Source organism: Macaca thibetana, chromosome 3 (genome assembly GCF_024542745.1).
Source record: "Macaca thibetana thibetana isolate TM-01 chromosome 3, ASM2454274v1, whole genome shotgun sequence".
Taxonomy (NCBI): Eukaryota; Metazoa; Chordata; class Mammalia; order Primates; family Cercopithecidae; genus Macaca; species Macaca thibetana.
In genome coordinates this window covers 74,691,292-74,706,045 of record NC_065580.1, presented here as the reverse complement: position 1 = coordinate 74,706,045, position 14,754 = coordinate 74,691,292, and the positions used below count along the sequence as shown (strand labels likewise).

At 37.3% G+C, this 14,754-nt stretch overlaps 1 protein-coding gene across 15 annotated transcripts in view; it reads right to left on the bottom strand.

Annotated features, from left to right (window-relative positions):
* The window catches only part of PPP1R9A (protein phosphatase 1 regulatory subunit 9A), a 391,659-nt gene that overhangs the window by 17,431 nt on the left and 359,474 nt on the right, over positions 1 to 14,754 (bottom strand). For 10 of the 15 annotated variants that reach the window (XM_050782890.1, XM_050782887.1, XM_050782891.1 and 7 more), the window contains 4 exons: positions 7,732 to 7,889; positions 6,938 to 7,235; positions 2,442 to 2,529; positions 2,266 to 2,343 (listed from right to left, as the gene is read on the bottom strand). In XM_050782890.1, the coding sequence (XP_050638847.1) occupies positions 2,266 to 2,343; positions 2,442 to 2,529; positions 6,938 to 7,235; positions 7,732 to 7,889 (622 nt within the window). The remainder of the gene's footprint in view (positions 1 to 2,265; positions 2,344 to 2,441; positions 2,530 to 6,937; positions 7,236 to 7,731; positions 7,890 to 14,754) is intronic. The other 5 variants (XM_050782900.1, XM_050782901.1, XM_050782902.1 and 2 more) reach the window with 2 other exon arrangements.

The following is a 14,754-nucleotide window of genomic DNA, read 5'->3' as shown; positions in this document are numbered from 1 at the left end:
TTTCAGTATCTGAGTTTCTCTCCCATCGTGTATTTAGGCATCTCTTTCTCCCTTCAATGATTTCATTATTTGTTTTTTTTTCCTGAGTATGTTTGATTTTTTTTTCTATTCTTTTTTTTTTTTTTTGAGACGGAGTCTCGCTCTGTCGCCCAGACTGGAGTGCAGTGGTCGGATCTCAGCTCACTGCAAGCTCCACCTCCCGGGTTTACGCCATTCTCCTGCCTCAGCCTCCCGAGTAGCTGGGACTACAGGCGCCCGCCACCTCGCCTGGCTAGTTTTTTGTATTTTTTAGTAGAGACGGGGTTTCACCGTGTTAGCCAGGATGGTCTCGATCTCCTGACCTCGTGATCCGCCCGTCTCGGCCTCCCAAAGTGCTGGGATTACAGGCTTGAGCCACCGCGCCCGGCCTTTTTTTTCTATTCTTAATTTTAACACACAAGGTAGACCATTCTCACTCCTGAACCACACAAAATTAAACTGCTTTCGAGTTGCATATAGCCTCAGATTTACCTTTATTTTCCTGAGATTTTTGTCCTCTTTATGAGAGCATTCTACCCTTTTCCAATGTACAGTATAAAGGAAAGCCACACTAACAAAAATAATTAATTTGGGAATTCTCTCTCCTCATCTCCAACCCATTATGTTCCTTTAATGCTCCTTTAATTCCAAGAAGAAGGTACAATTTCTCACCAATGTATATGTCAGAAAAGAGAAAAAAAAGTAAACAGCAGTAGACAACCTATGAAGTGAAGAAGTGGTCCCTGCATGATTTAAAGTCTTTTATTCTTAGTGTTTCTTCCTTAGTCTGATATTGAGATTATTTCCAAATTCATAAAGAAATTTAAGCATCATTAGATGCATAAGTAACTGAAGGTGGCATAGTATGTTGGAAAAACATCTATACAAGAGGAGCAAGCCCCAGGTCAACATTAACTACCTGCTGCATAACCCTGGGCAAATCAATTAAATTCTATGAAGGTGAAGTTCTTCATCAATAGAGTATGGTATTATCTACTCTCCCAGTCTTTTTTTTTTTGAGACAGAGTCTCGCTCTATCGCCCAGGCTGGAGTACGGTGGTGTAATCTTGGCTCACTAAAACCTCCGCCTTCTGGGTTCAAGCAATTCTCCTGCCTCAGCCTCCCAAGTAGCTGGAATTACAGGCGTGCACTACCACACCTGGCTAATTTTTGTATTTTTGGTAGAGATGGCATTTTGCCATGTTGGCCAGGCTGGTCTCAAACTCCTGACCTCACGTGATCTACCCGCCTTGGCCTCCCAAACTGTTGGGATTACAGGCGTGAGCCACCCAGCCCAGGCATCCTCCCAATCTTATGAGGATCAAATTAAGTGATAAATGTAAAACCACTTTGTAACTTGTGAATAATAATCAGGTAATAGTAATAGCAATAGCAGCAAATTGTTAACTTTATTATTCTTGAATACATGCCTAGTATCATTTTAAATGTTTTACATGAAAACTCCAAATCCTTACACTGACCTTAGGTAAAACGTACTGTTATTACTCTCATTTTACATGAGGAAATGAAGGCACAGAGGGTAACTCACTCGTCCAAGACTTAAAAGTTGTAAGTGGGAGAGCCATGATTCAAACCTAGGCAGTTGCACTTCAGAGCTTGATGCTTTACTGACTCCCTATACAAACCTCAGCTTAAAATTATATAATCTCAGGAAAAAAACTGGGAAAATTTGGCAACATGCTGTTTGAAGCTCACTCTCTATGGGAAGGTCTTTACTGAAGAGTAAGCATAGTTGATAGTGCCCACAAAATCAATTAAACAGCCAAGTCCAGCAAAAGATGGTGGTCACTCCTACATACATGTGGACAAGACAATCTTGAATGTCTACAAGATACTTAAATGCAAAATGATTATCCTTTTAGACTTAACACAATGCACTAGCCTTGTGGGTAGCCAGGCAAAAAATCTGAAGTATCATAAAATATATTTGATATGTCTGAAGTATCACATAGATATATTTGTGCTGAATTTAGATAAAAACTTATTGAAATGGTTCATGTGGCCATAATTCTGCAATTAAGAACCAATGGATATGCCCAAGGCTAGACAGAGGCTATAATTGGAGTAAGACCAATATAAACTAATTGTGCAATGTTTCTTCCATCTCAATTCTTGGCATGTCACTTCAGCTTAAATATACTGACCACTGATTTTGGTTAACAATGGAAGAGGGAGCCAGAAGGTTTAATTATAGAAATACATGTGTTCTTAATCACACAGCCGTACCTGCTACCTGCAGAAAACCTACTGGCTTCTTTTTCTTTCCATTTCTTTCCCTTGTTGGAATTCCTTCGCAAAGGCGCCCTATAATGACAGCATACAGTCAGAAAGGGGAAGTTGAAATTTTCTCTTTCAATCCTCCTTTTACAGAGGGCTTTCTTTTTACATCACAAAGTGCTTACCCCAGATCCACAAACTTCTGCTTAATTTTTCCTCCTTGCACCGCCAACGAACTGGATGCCCTTAGTGATTTGGGATCTTTGGCATCATCTAGGATATACACATTTGTGAAAAAGATCAATTATTATTATTTTTAAAGTCACAATTCAAAAGTCAATGCATCTCTGAATCTAAGGACTTTGCCTAAATTCCTAATTGTAAAAGAATTAATGGATGCCTTATCATACGACCTAGGAGACACAGTTACATCGAGGAACTCTCAGTTAAGCAGGGGAGGTCCTATATAGGATAGAGGCTCAACATACATCACAAAGAGTTTTAGCTTCAACTGCATGGGAATGAACAAGGGAGAATAAATACTATCAAATCATCCTCAGCATCAAAGTAGGGACCAGCATGACTTTTGTTCCTTCTCTGGCTCCGAATTCTTGGCTTCAAGTGCCTGGGCTCTGTTCTCCATTCCTTTCTTGCCTTGGGGTTGCAGTGCCTTCTAACAGGAAACTAGCCCACTTCTCCCATATCTCCAAAGCCCAGTGCAGAATATCAACTCTGAGAGTCTGAGAGATTTAGGGGGAAAGTCAGAATCAAAGTTTTCTTCTCTAGGCTCTCCTTTGCTAATGCCCTGTGGCCAGTCCTGGGACAGAGGAGGGGAGGACATGGGGGAGACTTCTTAAGCAGGGCCTCAGCTATAAGACATTTATATCTTTGAAAGGGCCTTCTTAATAGTTAGGTTAAAGCACAACTTGGCTGGTTCCCCTTAATGTGGAAGACGCCAAAATCTCCTCAGTGTTCAGAGCAGACTGATCTTTGCTTCTTTGAGAGTTTTGCTAGGACTCTCAAAGGTAGCAGCTGCTGGGGAATGGGGACCCTCAAAATGATACCAAAAGCCAATAGGAAGACAGGCCTTGCAAATGGAGTTCAATGTCAACGTGGGAACCAATTCCACTGGTGGCACTTGTTCTATCTCAGAGTAGACAACTCATACGGCTCTACCCAAACTACCCAGCAGAGGATACTGATCAGCATCATGTTTCAGCATATCCAATTAGCTCAGGAGATTAACAAATGCTGTTTTAAATTTGATGTTTTTTATGTGTGAAACTCTTCCTCCCTACTTCTCTGTTGGTGTCTGTTTTTCTGTCTCTTATCTTTTAAAATGTTTTTTAAATTTCTAGGAACTTTTTAGTATGGAATGCAAAGAATGGCCCTCTTAAAAAAGGTGTTCAATTGAACTTTGCAGGTTAGTGTTGCTCATGATTTTTGTTTACTTCAAGAGAAATTTCTAAACACACATCGACATACACCTTTAAAAAACATGAAGTACACACACAGTTCATGGATAGGAATCTAGTTCAAAGCTCTCAAGCAGCACAGGGCACTGACAAATACTCCACGTGTTTTTAGCAATGAGCTTTTCATATTTTTAGTTAATGATACTCAGATTACAATAAGCAACTCACTGAAATGTACATAATGAAATACAAGAGTCAGAAATATGTCTGTGTCAAAAATCCACTTCAAGCCTCAAATATTTATTATGCATATTTACATCATTACTCTTTGGGTAACTGAATTGTCACAGATGTGACACAATCACATAAAAAAATTCACAGACATAGACATGGCACAAACACCTTCTAAGGTGATTTTATTAATGGTTTTTTTTTAAAAAAGCAAGATTTAAATTTTCTTAATAGAAGCTGAAGAAAAGAAAGTGCCAAATTCTTCCAGATCAATCCTAAAGCAACTTTTAATGGCTAGGAGTATGCAAGTTAAAAGAAGACTGCCTATTTTCTGAATTAGAGGTTGCTGGGAGATGTTATAATGAGTGGTGAGAAGACCAGCTGAGGCAATGTATACGAAAACACTCTGTAACCTATGAGTGTTGCAGCTATTTGGACATCTCACGACTAAAAGCCTGATTCTGCCTATCACAGAGCCTGGTGCTAGGCAACCTCACATCTTTATCTCACACATTTGCCAAAGTGTGTTCCCAGGAACACTGAAATGAATGCTTCCATAAGGTTGAAGAGGTTAAGAATAAGGAATAATGTACTTTCCCATTCTAAATTGATCAAATCCATCTTTAATGCACACTAAGAACTTGTAGTCTGCATAAAATCCAACATTAGATTGGTATGATTTCAGGAAAAAAGAAACATACATTTTTGTTTATTTAGCTCTATGTAAGGCTTGTGTTAGGCTTTTAAAAATCTCTCCAATACGACCTTTGTGACTAACTGTACATCTGAGCCCCCAGATTGGGTGCTTCAACTTTAAGCTGTGGCAACCGGGTTTTCATTTTCAAATAATAAATGATCTCCTGATTGCTAAATCCTAAGGTCTTTTACTGGACTGCATCTCCTTAATCTCACTGTAATAAGATACTTTAGTATCTCTTCCTTTATAATGGGGACTCCCAAATCTCCCTGGCAGCCCTGACCTCTCTCTTGTGCTCATGACCTCTTCTGTTAAAAAAATGAGTTAATCCTATCTCCATCATGTTCCTGATTTCCTATTTTCTGTTAATGACAAGACCGTATGTTCTGAAGCGTGAAGCCCATGATAGTTTTGCCTCACTTTCTTCCCTGTTACCTAGTCAATGTATGTCTCAAGGGTCCTTGTATCATTCTTTCCTGTCATTGTCTACTGCTCCTCTTTGGAGGGCACCACCTCACAAGGTCTACTAACTCAGCTTCTCCATACCTGGTGGTGCCTTTTCCTTTTTATTCCTCTGCTCAACCTTCTTGTGGTTTCCTAGTAATATGGTAAGTTATCTAAGATATTTAAATTCTAAAGCTATATACTTAACCTACCTGCTCACTTTTGTGTGTAACCACTTTACCCTGCATAAGCAAACTGCTTCAGCCAGGTTGGAATAGCCTCGTTCCTTTAAATCACATTTTATGTGCTTGACTCTGTTAATGACATCACTTTACCTTGTATTTCCTCCTTACCTACGCTTTTTTTCTTAAGTGCTTTGATGGTTATTCTAATTGCACTTCCTTTTGTTTACCAACCTCAGCTGGATGCAACCTCTCTCTCTTCTGAGCATTGACGTAATTGTACTCTATTTACACTTGCAGAGGCCCAATACCTTTAATCAGAAATAAATCTTGTAAAGCTTTAAAAAAGCCAGTTTCTATTTACTAGGACATCAATTCAATGAATATTTTTGAAGACATTTTCTGGGTCAAATAATGTGTTACTAACCACACAAAAAATTAGAACAATAATCTCTAGCAATTGTGAATAGAAAATTGATAGTGTTCAATTTACTCTATTTAAACTTGACTGAACAAAGGCCCAGTGCTATGTAAGCCTCGGGACCAAAACTCTAGTATTAGGTTGCTTATAGAATAGGAATGAGGAAAATATTTTCATGCCTTCTACTGGCATATAACCTGTTTTACAAATCTCTAGAAAAAAATCTTTTACTTCCTCTAATTCGATATTCAGTTAGATGCTTATCATTTAGCCAGTTATAATGGAACTTTTCCATCCCAATTTCCACTGATGTCCTTCAGATATGAAAAAAAAAAAAATGACTTGTAAATGTGGTACTGACACAATTCAGGAAAAGGCCAACTCCTGTTAGGGTAACCAGTCTTATCCTCAAGCCTGTAATCAAATATAACTGTAATGTAATCATCTTTGTGGTAACTTGATAGACCAAAAGTAATGATATATTAAAATACTTTTTAAAAATTCTAGATAAATGGCAATCAATGATTAAGCCATTTTCAGAGTCTATCCAATTATGTTGAGTATAAGAAAATATACTTCTAGACCAGGCATCAGGAAGCTTTCTTTACCTGGTAGGGGCCAGAGAGTAAAATATTTTAGGTTTGTGAGATACACAGTCTCTGTCACAAACACTCAACTCTGCTACTGTAGCATGAAAGTAGATAGTATGTAAGTAAAAAAGTGTGACTGTACTCCCATAAGACTTCATTTACAAATGTAGGTGGAGACTGCATTTGATTATCCCTCTTCTAGAAGATCTGCACTGGTTATGTGGAAAGGTATATTAGCAATTCATCCAAGAACATTATTATCAATTATATGCCTGTGTCACTTTGATCTTCCTCTTTTTTTTTTTTTTTTTCCTATATGACTATGTTAGTGTTTACTGAAACTCTGGGCTGCTATTCTACAAAATTGCTCTCTATTTTTTCTATATGACTCTGTAGTGTTTTTTTCTTTATGACTATGTTAGTGTTTGTTGAAACTCTGGGCTGCCCCACTCCCCTGAAGAACTCCCTTGAGTAGTGAACTTATAGAGAGCTGAAGAGATAAAAATATTGAACCAAGTAGGAAAAGATTAAACTAAAGTAAAATACATGGAGGAGTTGTTTCTCTTATTCTATAATGTAAAAAGAAAGTAATATTAACTATCAGCTATGAGAAGACAAATAACTTATGATTATGAGAAAAAGTCATTTTTATACTGTACAAGATGAGGTGTTATGAAGTCAGAAAAAAAAATTAACAATACCTTTTTCTTGTAATATTTTCTTGTTGCTGGTTTGGTGGTGGCAAGGAGATTCTTCCATATCATGATCAGACTTTGAAGTAGAAAAGAGTGAAGTGTCTCCCCACATAGAGGAGAGAGGCCCCACTTCTGGGTCCAGTGGTTCTTCTTGAAATTCAGCTATGTGGTCAGACGAGAAGGGCACATTGCTATCCACTGGGGTGAGGGGTGGAACACCAGAATCTGATTCTGGAGAAGTTCTCAAACCCTTAGGTGGAAGTAATTTGGTAATATGCATGTGGTTATAGAAACTGTTTGATGGCTGTTGGTACAAGAGATTATAAGGAAGGTTATGCCACTGAGTATCAGTTCTATGCAATACTTACTTTGAAATAAGACCAACCTTTTATTAGTGAATCCCCATGGAACCAGTTTTTGTTGATTTACAGATGAGAATGCATAGTTCATAACAATCACCATATTAACATCGTCACTAATACATATACCTAAGACCTACAGAAACAATTACTTGTACATTCATTATTTCCCACTAAGTAAAGCCAATAGCTGAATATCAAAAGCACCATCATGAAATATGACGATATGGATAATGCTCTTGGTTAGTTCACTGAATGAATAGGCAAAGTATTTTGAATTACAACAATTTAAAGAATTCAGGAGACAAAGATGTGAACTATATTAGCTGCTTCCAACTAGGACATAGACTCTGGTAGTAGAAAAATCATAATCTTCAATAAGCTGTAGGAACAATGATACACTCCAACAGTACAAATCAGAAAACGGTCAAGGGTGCTCACCTTTCTCTCTAGACTGTCCTCCCCATCTGTGGAACTAACACTATCATACAGTCTTGTCCTAGAGGGCCTCTGGCGTCTGTTCTTCACAGAGAGCTGGGCTCGAGTTTTCAGTGCTTTTGAATCCAGGCGCTCTGTCTCTGGGACTGCTTCATTCAAGTCTAAGAATATTGAAAGATAATCAGTGAGAGAAGCCTTTGGAGGGAACTGATGAAGAGACCACAGACACTGATAAAATCTCAAGATAACCAGTAACATCAGGTAAGGATCAGGTGACCACTGTGACAGCCTGCAACCAAGAAATAACCAAGAAATCAGTGGGACTTAGGAGGAATATACAAAGTCAAAGGAAGAAACCAACACTAAAGATGATGAAGGCAACATAAAAATCTAACCTCTGAAAAGCATACCACCTTCCTGCAACATAATTATAAAAATCACTAATTTGTATTTATTATTTATGTGTATGCATGTTGGGGAGTTAGATGACCAAAGATGTAAGAGGAAGGTATATCAAAAGTTGAGAGATCTTAGAAACCAAGGACAAAAAAACCTACAAAAGTCAGGTTTCCAGTTCAACTACAGGCAACAGAAGGTAACTATCATAAATTTACTGTAGCAAAATTTACTAGTAGTCTTCAGGTACTATATCATTCTCATTTTAATACATATTTTTCCATCCCAAACAGTTCCTGAAAGTCTACCATGTTCCTTTTTGAACTCTGTAGAAAGACCAGTGAGGAATTTACCTCATCAGCAAATTTACAGTAGCTGGGGAAATAAAACAAAGTCTGGCTACACAAATGAAGAAACAGTTAAAAAACTGTGAGTACTTAGTCTACTAGTATTGTGGATGGAGTAAGATAAACATTTCCTTTTCTTTCATTAACATCTAACTTTGTATTACAAGTTATTTGTATGTGCCTCTGACTCATCTCTCTGAATACCTTCTCTCCCCACCAGAAATGACACTGATTTTCGAAGGGTAAATGTTTAAGTCTTTAAATAAAAAGGCTAAAAGAAAAAGAGAAGAAAAAAGAGAGTAAAGTGGGACACAAAGAAAATGAACTATTAACAGTAAAGGCCACAGAGAGAATCCAATTAGTCCTCTTTAGCCTGGTTCTTACCATCTTTAATTTTGCTAGCCAGATTTTAAGTTAGGACCCCAAAGTTAACATTCTAAAGGAAAGGTACCCATGAATATACCAGGATATCGGTGAAGGAAAAGTACTCTCTAGTGGAATTTATTTGAAATGCTGCTACTCCTTTCACTTGCATATTAAATCACTCCTTAGAAATAAAGGAGTTTGATCATTAATCCCATTTTGCAGTAATTACCTAAAGCCATGTTCAAGGAATTAATAATTGAGTGCAAATAACTGAGTTGCAGAAAATTATGTACCTGTATTAACAGAATAAACAATTTCTTATACTATTATTAGCTCAGGCAATTCCTTTTTACAGCATTATTCTAGATGTGCTCTACATATACTATATTACAAAACCAAAGCAAGGAAGTACCTCAGTTTGTGCCTCTTGTCTATGAAACTTAGCACTTAGGATATGGCTTTAATAAACAAAATCAACTACATTTTGCCCAGGAGATACATCTATTGAATGACAATATTTAGAGGTTTTGACTTTTCATTTCCTATACCTGAATGAAGAATGAATACTCGAAAATTCAGACCATTCAGGTACTTATAAAGAACAACTAAATATTTTCTAATTAGCAGTCTCTTTACTTTTTACATGTCAGGGGAGAAAAAATAATTCCTTGATCACTTTAATTTCCTCTTTACGATAAAATCTGTATTTGTAGCTGCCCATTAAGAGTTCATTAGTTGTGATAATTGGGAGAGAGTCAACCTCATAAGCTCTTGTTTACATATAAAACGTGGAACATCACATAGATTAAAGCTATAATATAATTAGAAACACTGTATGTAGTACATGCACTTTTTATGCCTTATCTAGCTCATATTTGGATTGTATGCTCTATAATACAAATCATACCATATACTCTATCTCATTTGTTCCTTACAACAACCTCATGAGATAACAATCAAGTATTTTTTTTCCTCTCCTGAAGCTCACAGAACTTGAGTAGCATGCCCTCATTTACACAACTAATTAATGCGCTACCATGATTACTCTAGTGTCTTGATTTCCAGGCTACTAGGCTATCCACTATGATTTAGCTAGTGTTGACAAAGGTCCCATCGCAAGATTTTAATGCCATTAGAGTTTGGTGTTTTGGGCTATAAAATCATGTATGACATGACTAGTCTAGGAAAGTTGTTTCTCCAATAGGCTACATCTAAAATATTATAATTAATCTTCCATATATGTTAGACAACATGAAAAATAAAAAGGATGACATGTTGAAAAGTACAGAATAAATTACTTCCTGGATGATTTTTTATTTTGGTCTCATTGGTTTAATAACAGCTTTGGCTATTCAGTGACAAAAAGGCTCAAGGAAGAATCTCACTCTGCTTTTGTAAACATGGTTCCTTTTGCAGTAGTAGAATGCTGGCCCTGAGGACCTGGTATGGGACCCAATCAATAGGTACTCTATCAATGGGAGTTGAACAAATATAAGTGAGAGAAAAATCAGAACTACTTATTAGCAGGTTTTAATAGTGCAGAAAATTTACTCTAGGACTCCTGGCTCTATTACTATTCAGTAATTTGCCTGGTGCTTCCGTCAGACAACCCCAAAATGGCAATCTGGTGTATCTGCTTTAACATTAGCTGAGTAGGTGCAAACTGCTTGAACACACACACAAAAGTATACCTATTAAAGATGCCGTTAGCTGGAATCTAAAAAGTTGTGCCTTATATCCAAGTGGCCAACAACACATTGTATGCAGTTAACAATTTTTAAAGGTCTGAAAGCAAATATCAGAGAGCTACTTTATTGAAGTGATTCATGGATTACAAATCAGTAATTTATATTCCATCCTAAAAATAATGTTTTAAAAGAGCCAGAAACATAAGATGGAGTTGGAAACTTTCGCCTTAATAGCATTTACACCAGAAGGAAGCTGGAAGGAATGCTGTCCACAAGAAGCACCTACCAAAAACACTGCATGTAATATGTCCCCCTTAATAATATTCGAGGACCTGTGTGTACACAGAAGGAAAATGCGTACAAGATTTATGCTGCTGGGTAACTAGAAGGGTGACTGACCATCATATGCTATCTTTTTCCATCATGTAATACAAAAATCCTAATATTGCAACTCAAAACAACCTTGGGATTCTGGTCCCAGCTTATTTCTCATATAAGAAAACTGAGGCTCAAAGAAGGTCAATTTGTGTATTAACTGGCACCACACAGTTAATCTGTGACAGAGACTGAATAGAGCTCAGGCTTCAGAAGCCTATTCTCCTTCTGGAAGGTCAATCTCAAGTCTGGAAGTAAACTTCACATTCTTCTGCCTTCTTTGAATCCTCTTTTTGGTCTTACTTTACGTTCCCAACAGAAGTACACGTCAAGGGCTAACTTTGCAAACTTGCAGAAGCATGTAGCATCAGAGGGCCAACACTGAGGGATTTTTTTTGGCTTTACATATATCCAATAATAGAATTCTTACAAAGAAAAATAGATGTCAGTTTTGTGGATGGCAGTGTGGCAGGGGAAATCCAACTGGCTCAGTGTTTCTAAGTTATGTGCTGCTAGATGTAAAGGCTTAGGTGGCCATGTTCTCTCATTGTCATTCATTCTCTGCAGACATTTTAGTCAATAATATCACACTGCTTTTATAAGCCTAAGACCTCAGTCCCTTCTCTTCCACTTTTCTCCAGTGTGCCTTGTTCTGCTGTCCATAAGGGTCTGCGGAAAATTTCCTCATCGTCCTCTGCTTTCTGATCTTCTATTTTTTTCAGACCCTCCAGTCTCTGAAATAGCCTACCTCTGACTCAATGCAGCTAGAAATACAAAACGGGAGAAGACTCAGGTGAATCAATAAATACAGAAAGATAAATACACAGAAGATATGAAGTGAATAATGACAGAGGAGTTTTGAGTGAGAGAGACTCCACCTCTATACATGCATTTTAAGACTATTTTCAATACTGCTCCAAATTAGATCCTTTAAAAGAATTTAATGGATTTGATGATTTTAGCAGCTGTTATGAAAAATGCTCTATGAAATTAGGACGTTATACATCATATTACACAGAGACCAGTTCCCTACAGTAATGCTGTGAGTCATAACAGTTTTTTTCACTAGATTGACGTTATTTTTGACGTAAATGGAATGCTGCCCACAGATCAGATACAGGCAGCAAGGGAACTAGGGGAATGGAGCAGCATAACAATGGGGTCTGCTTCGCACAGTTACGTGCTCTAACCCACTCAGAAACAACCATACCTCATGCCGTCACACTGCCTCGCCCGTGCTATTACCAGCAGAGGTGCTGAGCATCATGAGGCACTTGGTGGCATTTTAAAACTTGAATAGTATCTGCATATCATTTGTAGCCACTGCAAGTTCATAAAAGGCGGGCATGCTGGGGTTTGGATTAATAGATAATTGCCTTCAGGAGGTAAGTTTATGTATCTCAGAGAGGCAATGTGAAACAGTTACCATGAGAGTAGACTTGGAGTTTTTCCTTGAATAGAATTCAGAACAAGCGGCTGTCCCATTAAATTGGGCAATTTGTCTAACCTCTGTCCCTCATGATCCTCAATTGCAAAACAGTCATGATAACAAAACATAATAACTGTATTGCTATGAGGATTATATATGCATTAATAGATATAAAAGTGCTTAGAAGAGTGCTCAATAAATATCTTTATAAAGAGATTAGCAAGATGTTAAGTGGGTAAAGCAAGTTGCAGAACAACATGTACACTCATTTAAAATATTTAGAAAACATTAACACAAAATACATTTTCTAGTGGTAAACATATGCATATAGTTGCATAGAAAAACTGGAAAGAGGCCGGGTGCGGTGGCCCATGCCTGTAATCCCAGCACTTCGGGAAGCTGAGGTGGGCAGATCACGAGGTCAGGAGTTCAACAACGTGGTGAAACCCTGTCTCTACTAAAAATACAAAAATTAGCTGGGTATGATGGCACGCGCCTATAATCCCAGCTACTCAGGAGGCTGAGACAGGAGAATCGCTTGAACTCAGGAGGCAGAGGTTGCAGTGAGATGAGATCAGGCCACTGCACTCCAGCCTGGGCGACAGAGCAAGACTCCGTCTCAAAAAAAAAAAAAAAAAAAAAAAACCAAACAAAAAAACCCCCGAAAAACTGGAAAGATATACTTCCTACTGATATAGTGGTTACTTACAAAGAAGGTATTAGATTAGGGGATGTTGGTCAAAGGACACTTTAATCTTATTCACAATGTTAAAAATTTGGTATTATATTTTGTATTATGTAATTGTTTACATTTATGTATTACTTGTGCAGTTAAAATTAATAAAAATAGAGAAAAACATATATTTAGTATATTTTCTCTTAAAGGCATCTTAATTCTATTCTAATCTAATTAGACCTGGTGTCCTAGGACTCAGTATCTCCACATGTTGATATGAGCCCAAGGAACTGTCAAAATCTGCATGACTATCATTCTTCCCCATGAGAGAAGGCTGCTCTTTCATTACATCTGTGGTGATTGTCTGCCTGACTTGCTACCTTACTAACTGCCAGATGATTTTGGCCTAAGGTCTATGGCTTAGCTTTTAGTTATTACTTCATTTTAGTATTGCATGGGGAAGATGTACTGAATTAGACACAGTTATGGAGGAAGTGTGTCTTTCAACAGTTCCAGAACAAGCAGAAGATTATTGCTATTTTCTAATATTCTAACTAGGTCTGAACTTACTGTTGTATGAGCTATACATTTAATTTGCTAATCGTTGAAAGAATATTAAGAAATTCCTTTTTTAGTTTTTTGGTCAATACATGCAATCTCAAAACTATCTGTATAGCCTTTGAAACATAAGTTGGTTATTTGTTAGTGTAGTACTTCTCTGGTGCAATCTGATATCTAATATACTCTTCTTCAGTTTATGATCAGCCTACACTACTGTTCTCAGTGGGCGGAGAGGCTTAAATTCTGTTATCCATATCTCAGAAACAACTCTTCAGTAATACCACTAAGCTACATGGAAAGGCAGTGACTACTAGTCAGAAAAAACTATAGGAAATGTCCTAACTGCTATCAAATATCGTTTGAAACACTTGTAAGAGTTGCTTGATTCTAGACTATGAAAGAATGTGGAATTTAGATTTAGACCACAGGGAAAGGCATTTACGTATCTCAGGGTTCTTTCAGTGTCAGATGTCTTTAGATTCTGATAGAAAAGAGATCTGCATAACCTAAAAGCCAGAGAAATAGAAAAATCTAATCAAATGACCAACTGGTTGGGGACTCCAGGCATCTATGAGTAGAACTATGACATCATGTGGATAAGTTGGGTCATGGGAGGTAGGATATGTGAATGTCCTTTTCTTGACACTGACGTTGTAGTGTCTTTGACATGGCAACAATAAATGAGATTCTGTGTTTTCACTCAGGGTTGCCTACAAGAATCTAATCAGTTTCTCAATCAAAATCTGTGGATATTAGGTAACCCCAAGCATGCTAAGTAGGCACCCTCCCATTACATATTGTGATACAATAGCATCCTTGATTAGTACAGGAAGAATTCAGATTGTACGCCTCTTAAAGAAAGTAAACTCAGTTACCTGAGATGATAGTTATTTCCCTAAAAAGGAAAGCATCGTTCATCACGGAAAGATTTTGTTATGTAAAGCATTAGAAAATGTAAGAAAACTTAAGGTTCACAATCCTTGGAAGTGTAATATAATAGATATGTAAGAATTTTTTAAGTACTTGCAAAGACTGTCAGTCTCCTAGTAAGAGTACTTAAATAGAAAATGGAATATAACAAATTTGTAAATGTGTCGTTAAATTTTTATAGGTGTTTCATTAGTTAAGCTTGGAAATAGTTTGTAATAAAGTTTGTAAATCAACTAAATATTAAAAATCCCTTAACAG